This window comes from Oculina patagonica, chromosome 6 (assembly GCF_052425735.1).
Source record: "Oculina patagonica isolate OP01 chromosome 6, crgOcupat, whole genome shotgun sequence".
NCBI classification, from domain to species: Eukaryota; Metazoa; Cnidaria; class Anthozoa; order Scleractinia; family Oculinidae; genus Oculina; species Oculina patagonica.
In genome coordinates, this window is record NC_135763.1 from 12,521,898 (window position 1) to 12,544,302 (window position 22,405).

Genomic DNA, 22,405 nt, shown 5'->3' on the forward strand with positions numbered 1-22,405 from the left:
GTTCTAACTCTGTAGTCAACAATGACATGGATTGTATGGTTGATATCTTCGGCCGTCGAAATGGTAGAGACAGCTATTTCTTTTAACGTGCTGTATGAGCTCATATGATAGATTCTTATATAAGAATTTTTCACTTCATTTGAAAGCCTATGTTAGTGCTTCGTATGAACTTTGTTTCTTCTAGACTGTTTCAGTCGTAAAAATTTGGGCATGCAACTTGCGAGAATGTTTTTGGGAAAATGTCTCACCGCCCTCCTGGCAAAATTTGCCCGTACGCCTATGCCCTTCCCAAGTTGCAGTAGACATGCGAAATGCCAAAAATGAAGACAATGAACGTATGTTTACAAGAACAGAGTGGCTGACGAAGAACCAAATCCAGCGCTTTTTCTCCCGACTAACAGCAAAACGTCGCAAGGATCAGGGTGTGGTCGGAATGTCACCCGATGACGAGGAAGATGTCCAATGCCTCCAGGAAAATTCCGACAGACAAGTTCTGGTAGATGAGGTTAATAGAGAAATCAACGTCTCGCATCCCATCTGCTACGACACGTATGACCTCTGTGAACGTTACCACAGCAACACGCTTCAAAAATTCAATGTGGTCATGCTGAAAGCCATCTGTAGCCACTTTGAGATTCATGTAAAATCAAAAGAAAAAAAGCAACTTCTGATAGACAAGGGGACGGATATGATTCGTGAATGTGTTTCTGACTAAACCATGTTAAACATCCCGTAAGAGTAAAGACAGTCGTTGAGTAGTCTTAGCTCCATGCCTTGACATAGCTGTGCTTATATTACGTTCTACGTTTTATTAAGTCCTCTCATCCCTCTCATCAAAAGGCAGGCAGGCTAAGAATACTACATCCTATAAGTGGTTTTCACTGTCACGCCGCCAAAAATAAAACCAAAACTATTAAGTAAAAAAAAAAATTGCAGGTTATAGAAAAATGCTATATAAACTACCGTTACTTGTCCAAGTCTCAGATCTGTACATTATTCTGTACTCTAGTTATCCGTCAAATTGTTTCACGCAAATTTGAAGAGCACAGACATGTGATCTGGCATTAAATTCTGCTACAAATCCGATCACCCTCACGAAAAAGTAAACATTCAAATAAACTCTTCCCGCAAAACCTCAACGCTCAAGTGTCCAGAGTATTAAAAATGGCAAGATGAGGATTTTTTTTAAGAAAACGTGACAGCCTTCTGGCGGCCATCTTAGGTCTTGTGTGGCGTGAACTCCGAAATTCAAAATGCTACATATTACAGTCGGCCGGACTCCAGATCGAACTGTCCGCGGTTCGATCTTTGGCCAGCGTTGCTGTATTTTGTTCTTTAGCAAGTCAATTTCTCTCATAGCGCCTCTACCCACCCGGGTGTATAAATGGTTACCGGCAAAACAATTCTGGGGGGGGGGGGACTGCGATGGACTAGAATTCCATCTAGGAGGGAGTAGAACAATTCTTAGCCGCTTAATGCTATCGAAACCGGGATAAGCTGTGACAGTATGGGCCGTTTGGCTCGAGGCTTCGCTTTTAAAATATATTTACTTATAGGATTGATTTCTTTAAAACTCGAAATTGCGCATGCTTTCCAAATTTTGATTTAAAAAAATTATAGTGACGTTGCCTTGTTGGCACAAGCGATCAGCGGTCTCTCCATTTATGCGGACCTCTGCGGAAGCAGCATCACACAGTCTCGATATTGTCGAGATGTACGCTGTAAATGGTGATGTTTCTTCGGAATTCAGACCTCAAATCGCGGCTATATTCTCTGAATACCAGTCTCGGAGTGTCTTTTGACTGATTCTTGAAGAAAAACGGCTCTGAAACGGTGTTCAATGGGCTATTTAGTGCGAAATGTAGCCTTGGATTCAGGCTTTCGCTCGCCAACAAGGGACTCGATAGATGCCGTGGTGCTCAAGTTTTGAAGGCAATACCTACCAATTTGCTGGAGTTATTATGGAATTTAGCAATCTGGGGATTATTAACCGTCTAACGTTGGACATAAACCGAGATGAGAAGCAGGTAGGCTGCGTGTGTGTCAAAATCTGCTCGAGAGAGTTCGATTTCAATATAGGCTAAAAAATCGAAAATGCTGGTACATGTGCTGATAAAAACGGTCACAACTTTTGAAATATTGAAAACGTACATGGGATTTTGCACATATTTGCAGATTAACGACTACTCTAGTCGCCTGTATAGGCTAGAAGTATTAGGTTGGTCCCAAAATTTAAAAAAATAGCCTCTAAATCGAAGCCAATTTACAGCCTTCGCTCGAAGGCGATTAGTAGTGGTCATATTACGCTCCATTTTGTCTTTTCAGGAGAATTGAGAGGCAAATTGTGACTTTCTTGGAAAACTAGAAAGGTTTATGAGCAAGTTGATATAAAATTTGCGGCTAAATGATGCGAAAGAAATATTTTACAGTGTTACGAAAAGTGCCTATTTTTCAATTTTCGAGACGTTGTGACGGGGGCTGACAAGGGAAAATATTTTATGGCTCCTAACGCGGCCAGAATATCATTTCAAATCAAACCAAATCTGTTTTAGTTCTTACCTCGGTAACGTCTTTCAGTTGACAGAGTTTCAGGCAAAATTATTTTTTACGCGAAATTGAGTGGGTGTTTCTAAGAAAGACGCCCTCTTAAAGGTATAAACACAAACGCCACTTCTGAATTGGTGAATTGAGCAAGAAGCTCAAGAGACTAATTAAATTATTTGCGGTTTGCAGTTGGCACGACGGAGTCTCCAGTAATATTTACGAATCTAAAGAAGATTTCTTTCCATTTCTTTGACTCTTTGTAAATATACCCACAGTATTAACATCATAATGACAACATTATTTTTTAAATCTGCTTTGTGCAAATGCTTTATGTAATTTTTACTACGGTCAGGAAAATTAGCCTCTCCAAAACGAACGCTCGAATAAGAAGAATAACAATTTTGTGTTGGGTCTTTTGCTAACGGCGTGTGTGTTGTAAGCAGGCGAGCGTTATGAAAAACACGTTTTTAATCCAGGGCTAATTCACAACTTATCGATTTCGCCTTCCACAAATCTAAAATCTTTGAACGAAATCGCTCACTACAACTCAGCTTTCCCTTTATAAACTACAATTTGATTGGTTCTGATAGTACCTGAAACCTGATTGGTGTGACAAACAAACATACTCCACTGACTGACTACACGGTCCATCACGCCGGCTAAAAGGTTATTTTTGAAAAAATAACTCTATGTGATTGGTTTTTAGCTAGTATGCTGATCAGGCCTAGACAGGGCTGAAACAAAAATTGTGGTCACTAACTCACATTTGAAAAGACAAAATTCTAGAAATTTCAGAAGATAAAACCATGTATAATACTTTCATTAAGTTGCCATACAAGAAAAATCTCCTTGGTGGCACATCAGGGAACAAATGGAATTAATACTTATTAGTCTGATTTACTCTTTTTACTACTGATCGTCATTTCTTGTCCAAAATGTTAAGATGGATGTCACCTACTTGTTATTGAAAATAAACCTGCTCCAGCTCCAGATGATTGGCTCACCATCTCGAAGCTGGAAGCATAACTAGTTTAGTGAAGTTGTAGAAGACATCAAGGAGGCCCATACAAAATGCCCCAGATGGCTCCGTACCCAGCCTCAAGAATAGAAGAATCATCACCCTTTACATATACAGGCCTTGACTATCTGGGACCCTTGTATGTGAAAGTGAATAACCAATCAGCAACACAAAAGGTGTGGGTCTGCCTATTTACCTGCTTAGCAGTCAGAGCTGTTCATTTAGAAATCATTAATGACATGTCTGCAGAACAATTCCTCTTGTGCCTTAGAAGATTTATCTCCAGGGTTGGCAAGCCGAAAGAGATTATATCGGACAATGCCTCACAATTCAAGCTAGCGAAGTCCACTGTTGATGAAGCATGGAAGTTTGCCACCACTAGCCCTGACATGCAGAGCTATCTTGTCAATGAAGGAATCAAATGGAGCTTCTTCATTTAACTGGCCCCCTGGATGGGTGACTTCTATGAACGTCTTGTGGGACTTGTGAAGCAGGCTCTTAGAAAGAGTATTGGAAAGATCTGTTTGAACATTGTCCAATTAGAAACCATTCTTACAGAAGTCACAGCTGTTGTAAATTCACGACCATTAGTGTACGTGAGAGCTGATCTGAATTCTGGATTCGCACTTACCCCTGGTGACTTTCTTAGTCTAAATCCAAAAACCGGTGTACCATTCCTAGCAGCAGAAGACGAACAGCCGCAAGATCCAGACTTTGTTGAAAGACTTAGTTCTGCACAGAAACTTCTGGAAACATGGAAGAAAGGCCAGAAACATCTTGACACGTTTTGGAAACTGTGGTTCGATGAATATGTGCTGAGTCTACGAGAAAGGATGCAGAAACACTTGAAAGCTCCTAGAGTTCAATCCAAAGCTCAACCCACACAGGGAGATGTCGTGCTTCTGAAAGAGAGTTCACCAAGAGGAACCTGGAAGTTAGGAATGATCGAAGAACTCATTACAAGCAATGATAATGAAGTACGAGCAGCTACAGTCAGAGGTACCCAACGGATCCGTTCCACAAAATATCCGCTCTTCAGCTAATCTTACGCTGGCTGGCAAATTTTAAATTTCGAACTGAATTTTGCTGGCAGTGAACTCATTGACGGAAACCTGGCTGGGAATTACTAATTACCGAATCCTAGCTGGCAATTTGTAACTCGATCATGTCGATGGCTAGCGAGACAATCATACGACCCTTCTAGCTACATTATTTCCAGGCCCTCAAGACGGTGTTTGTTCTCTCTTCTGTCGTCACGCAATGCTTCTCTGAAAAGCACCTTCAATGTATTACTGTCAACACACGCAATAGCTGTCAAGAGAGAGTGTTAACTGACAGCATGCGCAACGAGAAACCTCTTCTGGCATGCAGTGGACATCGACATTCACATTGTTAGGCCACATTGTTCGACCGTTAGACAGTTTGCGCGGCACGTTATCCACAATATAAGTAGCGTTTGTTTTTAGATGTGCATTTCCACTTCATTAATTTATAAAGCCTAAGAGCTTGCAGGTACTTATATTGTTGCCTTTGACTGTTTCTGGTAGATTTTGGTTTCGAATACACTCGTGTTCTGGTGCAGTACTGTTAGGACGCGTTTTGAGGTAAGATTTTACTATCTTTATATGTCAGTATAATGCGAATTTATCGGCATTGCTCTAGCTATATTAACCTGCTAGCTATATTAACAAAAATGTTAATGTATTCATTTCCTTTCCAAAACTACAATAATGGCAGTCAAATAGACTATTAGTTATTTTTTAATCTTATAATTTTGGTAGCTTCGATACACTCGGAACAGTCGAAAGGTTTCATTTGCCGTTGCAAATTTTATGACCAGAGCAGTGCATAAAAACTTCATTTAAACTCTGATTTATCTCTTCAATAAATCATGGCCAATTCACCTTATGCGTCCAGGAATTTCTGGTCATCAAGTAGCTTTTGTTCTTGTTCGTTTCCTATTATTTACCACTAGGATGTTGGACTTTATTTCACACAGTGACTTATTTTGCGCTTGTATCGCTTGCTTTTTATAGGTAGGCTTGTTCGCTTGCTTTTAGGTAGACAATGGTGGCCATAAACTTTACATTTGCCGTAACCACAAATTTTAAGAAATATAGTTTAATACAAAAGTGTATAAACTTTTCCGAGCTGATTTTTTAACCAAGGAACACAATTTAAACGTCATTACTTATGGTGTTTTAACGTACTTACACGTAGTAGCAACGCAATACTAGTCGATAATAAACAAATCACATCGTTTACCTCGCTGAAACTATTTTTGTCCACCTCAACTCATGTATTACACAGGTAAAAAGACAAAACCATGTTCAATGAAATGTGCCATCCAGCCAGCCGAGTACATACGAAATCAAGTCTACATTGAAATTTCTACTCATTAGTCTGGTCTACGTTTTTTTCTAGTGATCCTCATTTCTTGTACAAAATGTTGAGATCGATGTCACCTACTTGGTGTTGAAAATAAACCAGTTCTAGCTCCAGATGGTGCAACTGAGGAAGACCCCAATTGATTATTTGCAGACAAAACAAAACCTGCACAAAAATTAAAATGGAAAAAAATGAAGAATGTAAATCACATTAAAAATGACACATCTGGAGGAAATAACATACATTTTACGAAACGAGGATTAAAGCTTGACTTTTAGCGAGGCAAAACCTTATGTGGTTCTGGTCTGATTATCTTGGAAGATGACAGTATCCGGATAACACTGAACAACACTCTTTTCAAGAAAAAGGAACCTTTAACAAGGCATCAAATAGAAAGAAGCCCACACATCTGGACGCAGGAGTTAGACCTTTATCTTCACATTTACAAAGGTAGGCTACTGATGGCATTTAGTTTTAGGACATCATGGCCCACCATAACAAGGGGATACTGTAGGACTGGTGCCAAGTCTACGAGAGATTACTAAGTCAGGCACAACTGCCAAGGATGTGTTGATGTTTGACTGATGTATGAAGCTATGAAGCTTTTTCGCCTGTTCTGTTCACGACTACATTAAAGTTCTTCGAGCTGTTGTTGTTGTTGTAAGTCCTTTTCACGCGATACTTATTCAACCAATTTATAATTCATCTTGTCTGTTTTGAGGTATTTTCTTGATTGCATATTTCTTGGTCGCAGCAAACCAACGGTAGATAGAGAAAGACAAATCTAAGAAAATAGCATGTACCTTTAAATGAAGGCAACTAATTGACCAATCAGACTGACAACTTTGAAGAAACAACGTTTTCTAAATTTTACTCACTGAAATTAAGCATCTAAACTCAAGTGCTGCCCAAATAAAGAACTAAGAAAACCGTGTATTAAACTTTCATCAAACTCCATGTGTAAACGTGAGAACAGAAGGGAACAGAAGGGAAATGTGCTTTCTAACCCTGAATCATCAAAACACACAAAATATACAACCAAATTAGTCCGGTTTAGTATTAAATTTATTTTTTCAATCGTAATCTCTTGTCGTCACCTTACAGATCAGTGTCACTTACTTGGTTTTGAAAATACACTAGTTCCCGCTTCAGATGGTGTCACTAAGGAAGACCCCTGTTGATCCTTCCCAAACAATCCAGAAGCTGAACACAAAATGAAAGAAACAATATAAATTATCGAAAAACCATCAAATCAAACGCTGACGGCACAGCTGGAAGCATATAACTAGTTTAGTATATTCAAAATCAGTGACCTTGGTATTTTGTCAGCAAAATGATTGATTCCTTAACTCGATCTACTCGACAATATGCACAACCTAGCGAGTTGACCATGCCTAAACAAAGCTGAAACAAAAATGGTGGTCATAAACTCGCATTTGCCGAAAAGACAAACTTTAAGAAATATAGCTTAATGCAAAGGTGTGTAAAGTGTTTCAGAGCCGATTATTTAACCAAGGAACACAATTTAAACGTCATTGCTTATGGTGTTTTAACGTACTTACACCTAGTAGCAACGGAAAAATAGCGGATAATAAACAAATCACATCGTTTACCTCGCTGAAACTATTTTTGTCCATCTCAACTCATGTATTACACAGGTAAGAAGATAAAACCATGTTCAGTACTCTCAATGAACTGACATACAAGAAAATAATGTGCCTTCCAGCCAGCAGAGTACATACGGAATCAACGGTCTACATTGAAATTTCTACTCATTAGTCTGGTTTAGGTTTTTTTCTACTGATCCTCATTTCTTGTACAAAATGTTGAGATCGATGTCACCTACTTGGTGTTGAAAATAAACCAGCTCCAGCTCCAGATGGTGCAACTGAGGGAGACCCCAATTGATTATTTGCAGACAAAACAAAACCTGCACAAAAATTAAAATGGAAAAAAATGAAGAATGTAAATCACATTAAAAATGACACATCTGGAGGAAATAACATACATTTTACGAAACGAGGATTAAAGCTTGACTTTTAGCGAGGCAAAACCTTATGTGGTTCTGGTCTGATTATCTTGGAAGATGACGGTATCCGGATAACACTGAACAACACTCTTTTCAAGAAAAAGGAACCTTTAACAAGGCATCAAATAGAAAGGAGCCCACACATCTGGACGCAGGAGTTAGACCTTTATCTTCACATTTACAAAGGTAGGCTTTTGATGGCATTTAGTTTTAGGACATCATGGCCCACCATAACAAGGGGATACTGTAGGACTGGTGCTAAGTCTACGAGAGATTACTAAGTCAGGCACAATTGCCAAGGATGTGTTGATGTTTGACTGATGTATGAAGCTATGAAGCTTTTTCGCCTGTTCTGTTCACGACTACATTAAAGTTCTTCGAGCTGTTGTTGTTGTTGTAAGTCCTTTTCACGCGATACTTATTCAACCAATTTATAATTCATCTTGTCTGTTTTGAGGTAATTTTCTTGATTGCATATTTCTTGGTCGCAGCAAACCAACGGTAGATAGAGAAAGACAAATCTAAGAAAATAGCATGTACCTTTAAATGAAGGCAACTAATTGACCAATCAGACTGACAACTTTGAAGAAACTACGTTTTCTAAATTTTACTCACTGAAATTAAGCATCTAAACTCAAGTGCTGCCCAAATAAAGAACTAAGAAAACCGTGTATTAAACTTTCATCAAACTCCATGTGTAAACGTGAGAACAGAAGGGAACAGAAGGGAAATGTGCTTTCTAACCCTGAATCATCAAAACACACAAAATATACAACCAAATTAGTCCGGTTTAGTATTAATTTTATTTTTTCAATCGTAATCTCTTGTGGTCACCTTACAGATCAATGTCACTTACTTGGTTTTGAAAATACACTAGTTCCCGCTTCAGATGGTGTCACTAAGGAAGACCCCTGTTGATCCTTCCCAAACAATCCAGAAGCTGAACACAAAATGAAAGAAATAATATAAATTATCGAAAAACCATCAAATCAAACGCTGACGACACATCTGGAAGCATATAACTAGTTTAGTATAGTCAAAATCAGTGACCTTGGTATTTTGTCAGCAAAATGATTGGTCCCTTAACTCGATCTACTCGACAATATGCACAACCTAGCGAGTTGACCATGCCTAAACAAAGCTGAAACAAAAATGGTGGTCATAAACTCGCATTTGCCGAAAAGACAAACTTTAAGAAATATAGCTTAATGCAAAGGTGTGTAAAATGTTTCAGAGCCGATTATTAATCGGGCGTGGCCGATTTAAGGTTTACCCTTTGGTCGTCCTAGAGCGTAGTCTCCTGGCGCGGCCAAAAAGACGGGGATAGCTCGGGGTTGCTACAAAACCGCTACGGGTGACGCATACCGCAATGGTTTTCATTTTAGTTTTGACAGGAAATCGTTGCAGGCACACTTGGTCGACTTTTGGGTTAATGTGTAATCAGGTTGTGTTTTTTTGCTTCGGCGGAAGGACAGAGAAAAAAGCTTACGGTGCAAAGTACAGTATGGGGCCCAGTTCTCGGCCACTTTTGACGTAAACTTGTATTTCTTACCTCAGAAGAACCGCAGGAACTTGAAATTTCTCCCAGAGCTAGCTACATTATTCAGCTTTTTGGTGTAAAGCTATCGACCGGTCAAAAATTAATTTGCCCGAGCAATAATAAAAATAAAAGCTCCATTTGTGGGCCCAGTTCTCGGCCACCTTGGCCCAGTTCTCGGCCACTTTTGACGTAAACTTGTATTTCTTACCTCAGAAGAACCGCAGGAACTTGAAATTTCTCCCAGAGCTAGCTACATTATTCAGCTTTTTGGTGTAAAGCTATCGACCGGTCAAAAATTAATTTGCCCGAGCAATAATAAAAATAAAAGCTCCATTTGTGGGCCCAGTTCTCGGCCACCTTGGCCCAGTTCTCAGCCACTAAAAAGCTTGTGCGTAATTATCTGTAAAAAAATGCTCAATTAATTTTCACAGTCATAAAATCACTCTGTAAACCTATTTATACTATATCGATCCCAAATTATTTTTATGATGCTTTGTTTTACTTTAGAAAAGAAGGATTTTAACGCGCCTAGTTGCCTATGTGCAGGTTCTGGCAAAACCGCATTGTGTGACCCGTGCATTTAGATGGTTTATTTTGCAGTGAAAAGGTCTTGAAATATTTAGGTGTTGTAGAAATAATAGACAAGACAAGAGTCAGCTCAAAACTTAGAGATAAGATTGAACTTTATTTTTAAAACATTTATTTCTTTCATTCTGGCAGCAGCAGATGAAATTATATTAAAAACCAAGCGCTAAGCTGTGATTGCGAGCAGGGTGGCCGAGAACTGGCAAATACGCAAACGTCGCAAGAAAAAATTTCGAAGTAAATTAAGACCAAAAAATACAACGGTTCAACGAAAAGTTAACTAAAGCAGAAAGCTGAATTATTCTACGTTTCACATGCCAAAAATTAGCTCGTATGGTGGGGGCTTTTGGATAAAATACGAATTTAACTACATCCATGAATTTGGAGCCGTAAACAAACAACTACCTCCGCGTAAACTCGACGTGTGAGCTTTCTATATCGAATTGAACGATCAAACTCAAGATACTTAAAGCACATGAATCAGTCTATCGTTTGAAGGAAATACCTTTTCTTTTTGATTCAACTGGAGTGTGAAAAAACGCGTTAAACACAAAGTGGCCGAGAACTGGACCCGGCCGAGAACTGGGCCGATATATTCACCATTGTGAAATTGCACTTACTTTGACAAGTTAAAGTTATTTTTGTAAATGAAAAAGGTAACGTCATTGATGTCACGCAGTGTTTTTTTTAGCAAACTAGATGGTTTGCTGGTTTCTGACTATGAATGGGGGTGTGATCTTGCGGTATATTTTTTGAGCCTGACTCCGCCGTAAAACTTTTTTTTTATTTAGGAAGAACTGTGTCGATTTTCATTTCGAACAATTGGTCGTCAAGTCGTTTGTCACAAAGAGTAGAATGTTTGTACAGCATGTTTTGGAATTATTTTAGATTTGGTTAGTAAGACGCTTCTGAAGTCCTGAGCAAAACATTGGGAATGTACAGTATTAATAGGAACTTGAATGGAATTTTTCACAAGTTGGATAAAGGTATCAACTGAAAAAAATGGAATTCAAAATGAGAACTTGGATTTTGTTGTAATTAAATTTTATCGCGGATTGGATGCATAATATCACGGCTTTGAAAGTCTTCAAATAATTAGAAAGGTTCCTTTCTTCCTTTTGATCTTATTGTTATTTTCATGTATTGATTATTCGAAAGTGGTTTTCGTTGATACGAAAAAAAAACGGGTTTTCACTGAATTGCTTGAAGTATTTTTAGACGTGATAATATTGGCTTAATCAAATTACATTGTGCACGAAATATTTGTTATTCTTTTGTCTTGAAACTTTGAGGAAATTGAAATTTTTGTTTGACAGTAGTGTATGAAAGGCATTTTATAGAACTGAATAAAAAATAAGAAACATTGATAAAGGTTATTTCAAAGATTTATTTTGCCTGATTTTGAAGGGTTTCAGGAGTTTTAAAGAGTGCTGGTAAACGGCTGTATGTTGTTTGTGATTACGGATCTTATTTAGTTTCGAACGCTCTAATTTTTGAAAGGTTAAAACAGGTTAAAACCGGGCGGTTTCATGAGTTTTTTGGGTAGAAAGGTACGGTGGTGGTAAAAAAAAAAATGTTTAGAAAGGAATGACTGTAGTAGCACGTAAGTCGGAGGTTTGCGTGAGTCACGGGGTATAGTATGCGTGAGCTGGATTTCCGGCGTCATAACGGCATGTTTTGTTTACTGAAAGATACACTCGACGTTTAGTTAGCTTAGTCGGCTTGGGAAACTATTTTAAAAATGAATGTTGTAATAGTTAATTAATAGTAATCTAGAATTAACCCACGCTCGATTGGAGTCTGTTCTGGATTCGCGCTACCTTTTCGCCGCGAAGGAATTTTGTAAAATTTCGCTAGTGGAAAGAGGTACTGTAAGAACAGTATCAATAACTCAAAAGGAGGAACTTCTTTGTAGCTCTGAATTAATACGTATGATAAAATTTTAGAATAAGAAACTTTCGATATATGGTTTTCATATTGTTTTTGTCAATTTCCTTTTGTGGCAGATTTTTTGAGAATCAGCTTTTCTTTCGTGTGATGACAGACACAGGACAGAACGAGAGGTGGATGAGAAAGATGCCGAAGATGAATAGGCACCGAAAAACGACAAGAACCGTCAAGGACTTATCTTTAGAGGGCGGGGAGTTTTGGCATACTGTATTTCGAGGACTGGACTGGACTAGTAAAACGCGGACTAGTAAAACGCGGACTTGTAAGACGCGGACTAGTATAACGCGGACTAGTAAAACGCGGACTTGTAAAACGCGGACTTGTAAAACGAGGGCTTGTTAAGCACGGACTTGTAGAACGCGGACACTAAACGGAAACTAAACGGTTTAGCGAGCGAAACAATTTGTGTTTGAAGCTCTTGTGTGTTTCTTCGACGGCATATTTCTAGCTTTTTTGAGCACTCTATGGTCTGTTTTAGCGTGGAGATGTTTTTGCAGTATAGCACATGTTCGTTCTGCAAACCCCTACTAAAACAACGGGATTGATGCTATGAGTTGTGTGCATATGTTTCTTTCTTTCCACTACTTGACGTCTGTTGAGTGCAGTCGTTTGTATTGCTCGCACGAGGTTGAACGGGGCCCGTCCAGCAATCAACAGTCAATCGTAAATAAAGGTGACGGGCCTACACGACTCCTACGTTCGTGACATTGGAATATTTGCCGTTAAATGTTTAAGTTCGGTCTTTCGACCTTATTTGCTTCTGACTTCTTTCTGAGGGTACTGTTTTAATTTGGGGGCAGTATGTGGTAAATAAAGGTGACGGGCCTACACGACTCCTACGTTCGTGACATTAGAACATTTGCCGTTATATGTTCAAATTCGGTCTTTCGACCTTATTTGCTTCTGACTTCTTTCTGAGGTTACTGTTTTTTTGAGACATTATGTATTGAAGAGAGCCGTAAGATGATTGTGGCCAAGGAATTCGAAGTGTCTAGAGGCGTTTTACAAGTCCGCGTTTTACTAGTCCAGTCCAGTCCAGTCTACAAGTTAAAGACACATCAAGACCACCCCACTGTGAATTGCCATAGCACAGACAAAATTATAGTCAATATCTTATGTGTTTTTAAGAGAATTACATAAGAACCAAGGCATGTCTTGTTTTGCCTTACATTGACATGCAATAATTTGGAAATACTAAGCTCGTAACAGTTTAAGACAGAATCCATCAGGAATTTGAGTAACATTAATTTTAGTTACGCAAAAATTGAGCACCAGAATAATTTAAATCCTTGTGTTCTTTCATACCTTGTTAAAGGCTTGACATGTGATAACACCAACATAACACCAACAACAGTTCTTTATCAGTGGGGATTGAAGAAAAAAATGGAAACATCATCACACAGTTGACCCCCATGCAAAAACACTCCAGGATGTCACGGGACTGTTTGGTGTCCGTCTGCCAATTTCTAACTTCAAATTCCAATGTTAAATTCACATTAAATTTTCAATATTTCTTAGTTGTCTAAATTTTACTAATTCTTTTAAAAAAACTATCACCTGCCAAACATCCCCAAAAATCACTCAAAAAATTACAAAATACCGCAATACATAGATACATGGGATGAGTGAAGTTTCCTTGTATTCCTTGAAACACCAACAAGATATTTCCGTTTAAGGTGGCTGATAATGGGTTTCAGTATTTCCCAGTCCTTATACTTTGGTTCAGTACTAAAAGCCTTCATCAATTGCTATTACAGTAATGGTATGAAACAAATGTTCAATCATTCATCAACAAGTTGTGATCATTTTCTTGACAATAGTAGTTCCCCGGTAAACAGTTGTAGTACTGTCCCATCAAAGTGCAATGCCTGGAAAATACCGAAAAGCACACGACCGTCAGGTGAAACCGCACCTTACAGTATTACCAATACACTGCACTTTGCTAAGTCAAACTTTACATTGTCTAGTCGTCTACTTCAATCGTTTATTTGTATTGTGTGAGATACATTTATAAATTGAAACCATCATGTCATTAAGTAATAATGCAATCTCGACAACGTTCTAGATATTATATTATGCACACTAATACAGCTCATGCAAGCCCTGTGACTTACACAAACACAGTCGGACTGAGTGCTACTTAAGTAACTCCTTCGTGGTTTCTGCTGTACTGAACCCTGCCTTTCAAGGCAAAGCGCCCGATTTTAAGCTTCTCAAGCTTCTCAATGTTCTTGTTTAACCAAGGAACACAATTTAAACGTCATTGATTATGGTGTTTTAACGTACTTACACGTAGTAGCAACGGAAAAATAGCGGATAATAAACAAATCACATCGTTTACCTCGCTGAAACTATTTTTGTCCACCTCAACTCATGTATTACACAGGTAAGAAGATAAAACCATGTTCAGTACTCTCAATGAACTGACATACAAGAAAATAATGTGCCTTCCAGCCAGCAGAGTACATACGGAATCCAGTCTACATTAAAATTTCTACTCATTAGTCTGGTTTACGTTTTTTTCTAGTGATCCTCATTTCTTGTACAAAATGTTGAGATCGATGTCACCTACTTGGTGTTGAAAATAAACCAGCTCCAGCTCCAGATGGTGCAACTGAGGAAGACCCCAATTGATTATTTGCAGACAAAACAAAACCTGCACAAAAATTAAAATGGAAAAAAATGAAGAATGTAAATCACATTAAAAATGACACATCTGGAGGAAATAACATACATTTTACGAAACGAGGATTAAAGCTTGACTTTTAGCGAGGCAAAACCTTATGTGGTTCTGGTCTGATTATCTTGGAAGATGACGGTATCCGGATAACACCGAACAACACTCTTTTCAAGAAAAAGGAACCTTTAACAAGGCATCAAATAGAAAGGAGCCCACACATCTGGACGCAGGAGTTAGACCTTTATCTTCACATTTACAAAGGTAGGCTTTTGATGGCATTTAGTTTTAGGACATCATGGCCCACCATAACAAGGGGATACTGTAGGACTGGTGCCAAGTCTACGAGAGATTACTAAGTCAGGCACAATTGCCAAGGATGTGTTGATGTTTGACTGATGTATGAAGCTATGAAGCTTTTTCGCCTGTTCTGTTCACGACTACATTAAAGTTCTTTGAGCTGTTGTTGTTGTTGTTGTTGTTGTAAGTCCTTTTCACGTGATACTTATTCAACCAATTTATAATTCATCTTGTCTGTTTTGAGGTAATTTTCTTGATTGCATATTTCTTGGTCGCAGCAAACCAACGGTAGATAGAGAAAGACAAATCTAAGAAAATACCATGTATCTTTAAATGAAGGCAACTAATTGACCAATCAGACTGACAACTTTGCAGAAACAACGTTTTCTAAATTTTACTCACTGAAATTAAGCATCTAAACTTAAGTGCTGCCCAAATAAAGAACTAAGAAAACCGTGTATTAAACTTTCATCAAACTCCATGTGTAAACGTGAGAACAGAAGGGAACAGAAGGAAAATGTGCTTTCTAACCCTGAATCATCAAAACACACAAAATATACAACCAAATTAGTCCGGTTTAGTATTAAATTTATTTTTTCAATCGTAATCTCTTGTGGTCACCTTACAGATCAGTGTCACTTACTTGGTTTTGAAAATACACTAGTTCCCGCTTCAGATGGTGTCACTAAGGAAGACCCCTGTTGATCCTTCCCAAACAATCCAGAAGCTGAACACAAAATGAAAGAAACAATATAAATTATCGAAAAACCATCAAATCAAACGCTGACGGCACAGCTGGAAGCATATAACTAGTTTAGTATATTCAAAATCAGTGACCTTGGTATTTTGTCAGCAAAATGATTGGTTCCTTAACTCGATCTACTCGACAATATGCACAACCTAGCGAGTTGACCATGCCTAAACAAAGCTGAAACAAAAATGGTGGTCATAAACTCGCATTTGCCGAAAAGACAAACTGGTGTGTAAAGTGTTTCAGAGCCGATTATTTAACCAAGGAACACAATTTAAACGTCATTGCTTATGGTGTTTTAACGTACTTACACGTAGTAGCAACGGAAAAATAGCGGATAATAAACAAATCACATCGTTTACCTCGCTGAAACTATTTTTGTCCACCTCAACTCATGTATTACACAGGTAAGAAGATAAAACCATGTTCAGTACTCTCAATGAACTGACATACAAGAAAATAATGTGCCTTCCAGCCAGCAGAGTACATACGGAATCCAGTCTACATTAAAATTTCTACTCATTAGTCTGGTTTAGGTTTTTTTCTACTGATCCTCATTTCTTGTACAAAATGTTGAGATCGATGTCACCTACTTGGTGTTGAAAATAAACCAGTTCTAGCTCCAGATGGTGCAACTGAGGAAGACCCCAATTGATTATTTGCAGACAAAACAAAACCTGCACAAAAATTAAAATGGAAAAAAATGAAGAATGTAAATCACATTAAAAATGACACATCTGGAGGAAATAACATACATTTTACGAAACGAGGATTAAAGCTTGACTTTTAGCGAGGCAAAACCTTATGTGGTTCTGGTCTGATTATCTTGGAAGATGACGGTATCCGGATAACACTGAACAACACTCTTTTCAAGAAAAAGGAACCTTTAACAAGGCATCAAATAGAAAGGAGCCCACACATCTGGACGCAGGAGTTAGACCTTTATCTTCACATTTACAAAGGTAGGCTACTGATGGCATTTAATTTTAGGACATCATGGCCCACCATAACAAGGGGATACTGTAGGACTGGTGCCAAGTCTACGAGAGATTACTAAGTTCAGGCACAATTGCCAAGGATGTGTTGAGGTTTGACTGATGTATGAAGCTATGAAGCTTTTTCGCCTGTTCTGTTCACGACTACATTAAAGTTCTTCGAGCTGTTGTTGTTGTTGTTGTTGTAAGTCCTTTTCACGTGATACTTATTCAACCAATTTATAATTCATCTTGTCTGTTTTGAGGTAATTTTCTTGATTGCATATTTCTTGGTCGCAGCAAACCAACGGTAGATAGAGAAAGACAAATCTAAGAAAATAGCATGTACCTTTAAATGAAGGCAACTAATTGACCAATCAGACTGACAACTTTGCAGAAACTACGTTTTCTAAATTTTACTCACTGAAATTAAACATCTAAACTCAAGTGCTGCCCAAATAAAGAACTAAGAAACCGTGTATTAAACTTTCATCAAAAACTCAATGGATAAAGGTGAGAACAGAAGGGAACAGAAGGGAAATGTGCTTTCTAACCCTAAATCATCAAAACACACAAAATATACAACCAAATTAGTCCGGTTTAGTATTAAATTTATCTTTTCAATCGTAATCTCTTGTCGTCACCTTACAGATCAATGTCACTTACTTGGTTTTGAAAATACACTAGTTCCCGCTTCAGATGGTGTCACTAAGGAAGACCCCTGTTGATCCTTCCCAAACAATCCAGAAGCTGAACACAAAATGAAAGAAACAATATAAATTATCGAAAAACCATCAAATCAAACGCTGACGGCACAGCTGGAAGCATATAACTAGTTTAGTATATTCAAAATCAGTGACCTTGGTATTTTGTCAGCAAAATGATTGGTTCCTTAACTCGATCTACTCGACAATATGCACAACCTAGCGAGTTGACCATGCCTAAACAAAGCTGAAACAAAAATGGTGGTCATAAACTCGCATTTGCCGAAAAGACAAACTGGTGTGTAAAGTGTTTCAGAGCCGATTATTTAACCAAGGAACACAATTTAAACGTCATTGCTTATGGTGTTTTAACGTACTTACACGTAGTAGCAACGGAAAAATAGCGGATAATAAACAAATCACATCGTTTACCTCGCTGAAACTATTTTTGTCCACCTCAACTCATGTATTACACAGGTAAGAAGATAAAACCATGTTCAGTACTCTCAATGAACTGACATACAAGAAAATAATGTGCCTTCCAGCCAGCAGAGTACATACGGAATCCAGTCTACATTAAAATTTCTACTCATTAGTCTGGTTTAGGTTTTTTTCTACTGATCCTCATTTCTTGTACAAAATGTTGAGATCGATGTCACCTACTTGGTGTTGAAAATAAACCAGTTCTAGCTCCAGATGGTGCAACTGAGGAAGACCCCAATTGATTATTTGCAGACAAAACAAAACCTGCACAAAAATTAAAATGGAAAAAAATGAAGAATGTAAATCACATTAAAAATGACACATCTGGAGGAAATAACATACATTTTACGAAACGAGGATTAAAGCTTGACTTTTAGCGAGGCAAAACCTTATGTGGTTCTGGTCTGATTATCTTGGAAGATGACGGTATCCGGATAACACTGAACAACACTCTTTTCAAGAAAAAGGAACCTTTAACAAGGCATCAAATAGAAAGGAGCCCACACATCTGGACGCAGGAGTTAGACCTTTATCTTCACATTTACAAAGGTAGGCTACTGATGGCATTTAATTTTAGGACATCATGGCCCACCATAACAAGGGGATACTGTAGGACTGGTGCCAAGTCTACGAGAGATTACTAAGTTCAGGCACAATTGCCAAGGATGTGTTGAGGTTTGACTGATGTATGAAGCTATGAAGCTTTTTCGCCTGTTCTGTTCACGACTACATTAAAGTTCTTCGAGCTGTTGTTGTTGTTGTTGTTGTAAGTCCTTTTCACGTGATACTTATTCAACCAATTTATAATTCATCTTGTCTGTTTTGAGGTAATTTTCTTGATTGCATATTTCTTGGTCGCAGCAAACCAACGGTAGATAGAGAAAGACAAATCTAAGAAAATAGCATGTACCTTTAAATGAAGGCAACTAATTGACCAATCAGACTGACAACTTTGCAGAAACTACGTTTTCTAAATTTTACTCACTGAAATTAAGCATCTAAACTCAAGTGCTGCCCAAATAAAGAACTAAGAAACCGTGTATTAAACTTTCATCAAAAACTCAATGGATAAAGGTGAGAACAGAAGGGAACAGAAGGGAAATGTGCTTTCTAACCCTAAATCATCAAAACACACAAAATATACAACCAAATTAGTCCGGTTTAGTATTAAATTTATCTTTTCAATCGTAATCTCTTGTCGTCACCTTACAGATCAATGTCACTTACTTGGTTTTGAAAATACACTAGTTCCCGCTTCAGATGGTGTCACTAAGGAAGACCCCTGTTGATCCTTCCCAAACAATCCAGAAGCTGAACACAAAATGAAAGAAACAATATAAATTATCGAAAAACCATCAAATCAAACGCTGACGGCACAGCTGGAAGCATATAACTAGTTTAGTATATTCAAAATCAGTGACCTTGGTATTTTGTCAGCAAAATGATTGGTTCCTTAACTCGATCTACTCGACAATATGCACAACCTAGCGAGTTGACCATGCCTAAACAAAGCTGAAACAAAAATGGTGGTCATAAACTCGCATTTGCCGAAAAGACAAACTGGTGTGTAAAGTGTTTCAGAGCCGATTATTTAACCAAGGAACACAATTTAAACGTCATTGCTTATGGTGTTTTAACGTACTTACACGTAGTAGCAACGGAAAAATAGCGGATAATAAACAAATCACATCGTTTACCTCGCTGAAACTATTTTTGTCCACCTCAACTCATGTATTACACAGGTAAGAAGATAAAACCATGTTCAGTACTCTCAATGAACTGACATACAAGAAAATAATGTGCCTTCCAGCCAGCAGAGTACATACGGAATCCAGTGTACATTAAAATTTCTACTCATTAGTCTGGTTTAGGTTTTTTTCTACTGATCCTCATTTCTTGTACAAAATGTTGAGATCGATGTCACCTACTTGGTGTTGAAAATAAACCAGTTCTAGCTCCAGATGGTGCAACTGAGGAAGACCCCAATTGATTATTTGCAGACAAACCAAAACCTGCACAAAAATTAAAATGGAAAAAAAATGAAGAATGTAAATCACATTAAAAATGACACATCTGGATGCAATAACATACATTTTACGAAACGAGGATTAAAGCTTGACTTTTAGCGAGGCAGAACCTTATATGGTTCTGGTCTGATTATCTTGGAAGATGATGGTATCCGGATAACACCAAACAACACTCTTTTCAAGAAAAAGGAACCTTTAACAAGGCATCAAATAGAAAGGAGCCCACACATCTGGACGCAGGAGTTAGACCTTTATCTTCACATTTACAAAGGTAGGCTACTGATGGCATTTAGTTTTAGGACTTCATGGCCCACCATAACAAGGGGATACTGTAGGACTGGTGCCAAGTCTACGAGAGATTACCAAGTCAGGCACAATTGCCAAGGATGTGTTGATGTTTGACTGATGTATGAAGCTATGAAGCTTCTACGCCTGTTCTGTTCAGGACTACATTAAAGTTCTTCGAGCTGTTGTTGTTGTTGTTGTTGTTGTTGTTGTAAGTCCTTTTCACGTGATACTTATTCCACCAATTTATAAGTCATCTTGTCTGTTTTGAGGTAATTTTCTTGATTGCATATTTCTTGGTCGCAGCAAACCAACGGTAGATAGAGAAAGACAAATCTAAGAAAATAGCATGTACCTTTAAATGAAGGTAACTAATTGACCAATCAGACTGACAACTTTGCAGAAACTACGTTTTCTAAATTTTACTCACTGAAATTAAGCATCTAAACTCAAGTGCTGCCCAATTAAAGAACTAAGAAAACGGTGTATTAAACTTTCATCAAACTCCATGTGTAAACGTGAGAACAGAAGGGAACAGAAGGGAAATGTGCTTTCTAACTCTGAATCATCAAAACACACAGAAAATTCAACCAAATTTGTCCGGTTTAGTATTAAATTTATTTTTTCAATCGTAATCTCTTGTCGTCACCTTACAGATCAATGTCACTTACTTGGTTTTGAAAATACACTTGTTCCCGCTTCAGATGGTGTCACTAAGGAAGACCCCTGTTGATCCTTCCCAAACAATCCAGAAGCTGAACACAAAATGAAAGAAACAATATAAATTATCGAAAAACCATCAAATCAAACGCTGACGGCACAGCTGGAAGCGTATAACTAGTTTAGTATATTCAAAATCAGTGACCTTGGGATTTTGTCAGCAAAATGATTGGTTCCTTAACTCGATCTACTCGACAATATGCACAACCTAGCGAGTTGACCATGCCTAAACAAAGCTGAAACAAAAATGTTGGTCATAAACTCGCATTTGCCGAAAAGACAAACTGGTGTGTAAAGTGTTTCAGAGCCGATTATTTAACCAAGGAACACAATTTAAACGTCATTGCTTATGGTGTTTTAACGTACTTACACGTAGTAGCAACGGAAAAATAGCGGATAATAAACAAATCACATCGTTTACCTCGCTGAAACTATTTTTGTCCACCTCAACTCATGTATTACACAGGTAAGAAGATAAAACCATGTTCAGTACTCTCAATGAACTGACATACAAGAAAATAATGTGCCTTCCAGCCAGCAGAGTACATACGGAATCCAGTCTACATTAAAATTTCTACTCATTAGTCTGGTTTAGGTTTTTTTCTACTGATCCTCATTTCTTGTACAAAATGTTGAGATCGATGTCACCTACTTGGTGTTGAAAATAAACCAGTTCCAGCTCCAGATGGTGCAACTGAGGAAGACCCCAATTGATTATTTGCAGACAAACCAAAACCTGCACAAAAATTAAAATGGAAAAAAATGAAGAATGTAAATCACATTAAAAATGACACATCTGGAGGAAATAACATACATTTTACGAAACGAGGATTAAAGCTTGACTGTCAGCGAGGCAAAACCTTATGTGGTTCTGGTCTATTTCAAAATTATAAAGGAATGTATGGGAAACGTTCCGGATTGTTCCTATAAGCATGAACTATAGCAAGTAGTATTCACATTTATGCTCAAAATAAACGTTAAGTTACCTCAATCGTTGTGCCTTGTCGTCCTTGTAGCTCAAAACGGGGAATTAGCCTTTTTAAGGGTTTTTGCGATGCAGTCTACTGTACGTAATAAGAGAAGTAAAGTAGACTGCATCGCAAAAACCCTTAAAAAGAAATCAATGTCACTTACTTGCTTTTGAAAATACAGTAGTTCCCAATTTAGATGGTGTCACTAAGGTAGACCCCTGTTGATCCTTCCCAAACAATCCAGAAGCTAAACACAAAATGAACGAAACAATATAAACTATCGAAAAACCATCAAATAAAACGCTGAGGACACAGCTGGAAGCATAACTTCAGTGGAACCCCGATATAACGATCCTCGATATAACGATATTCCCGGTATAACGATGAATATTCTATGTCCCGGCAAAAGTTACAGTAAAATGTATGGGACAGAACCTCGATATAACGATCTTCGATATA

The 22,405-nt window shown here is 38.0% G+C and overlaps 1 protein-coding gene across 3 annotated transcripts in view; it reads right to left on the bottom strand.

The window, feature by feature from the left end:
* LOC144658878 (uncharacterized) overlaps positions 1 to 22,405 on the bottom strand; it is an 84,807-nt gene that overhangs the window by 34,928 nt on the left and 27,474 nt on the right. For all 3 annotated transcript variants that reach the window (XM_078519365.1, XM_078519364.1, XM_078519363.1), the window contains 14 exons: positions 22,110 to 22,193; positions 21,628 to 21,711; positions 20,927 to 21,010; positions 19,872 to 19,955; positions 19,171 to 19,254; positions 18,124 to 18,207; positions 17,423 to 17,506; positions 16,376 to 16,459; positions 15,675 to 15,758; positions 14,627 to 14,710; positions 8,836 to 8,919; positions 7,797 to 7,880; positions 7,070 to 7,153; positions 6,032 to 6,115 (listed from right to left, as the gene is read on the bottom strand). In XM_078519365.1, the coding sequence (XP_078375491.1) occupies positions 6,032 to 6,115; positions 7,070 to 7,153; positions 7,797 to 7,880; positions 8,836 to 8,919; positions 14,627 to 14,710; positions 15,675 to 15,758; positions 16,376 to 16,459; positions 17,423 to 17,506; positions 18,124 to 18,207; positions 19,171 to 19,254; positions 19,872 to 19,955; positions 20,927 to 21,010; positions 21,628 to 21,711; positions 22,110 to 22,193 (1,176 nt within the window). The remainder of the gene's footprint in view (positions 1 to 6,031; positions 6,116 to 7,069; positions 7,154 to 7,796; positions 7,881 to 8,835; positions 8,920 to 14,626; positions 14,711 to 15,674; positions 15,759 to 16,375; positions 16,460 to 17,422; positions 17,507 to 18,123; positions 18,208 to 19,170; positions 19,255 to 19,871; positions 19,956 to 20,926; positions 21,011 to 21,627; positions 21,712 to 22,109; positions 22,194 to 22,405) is intronic.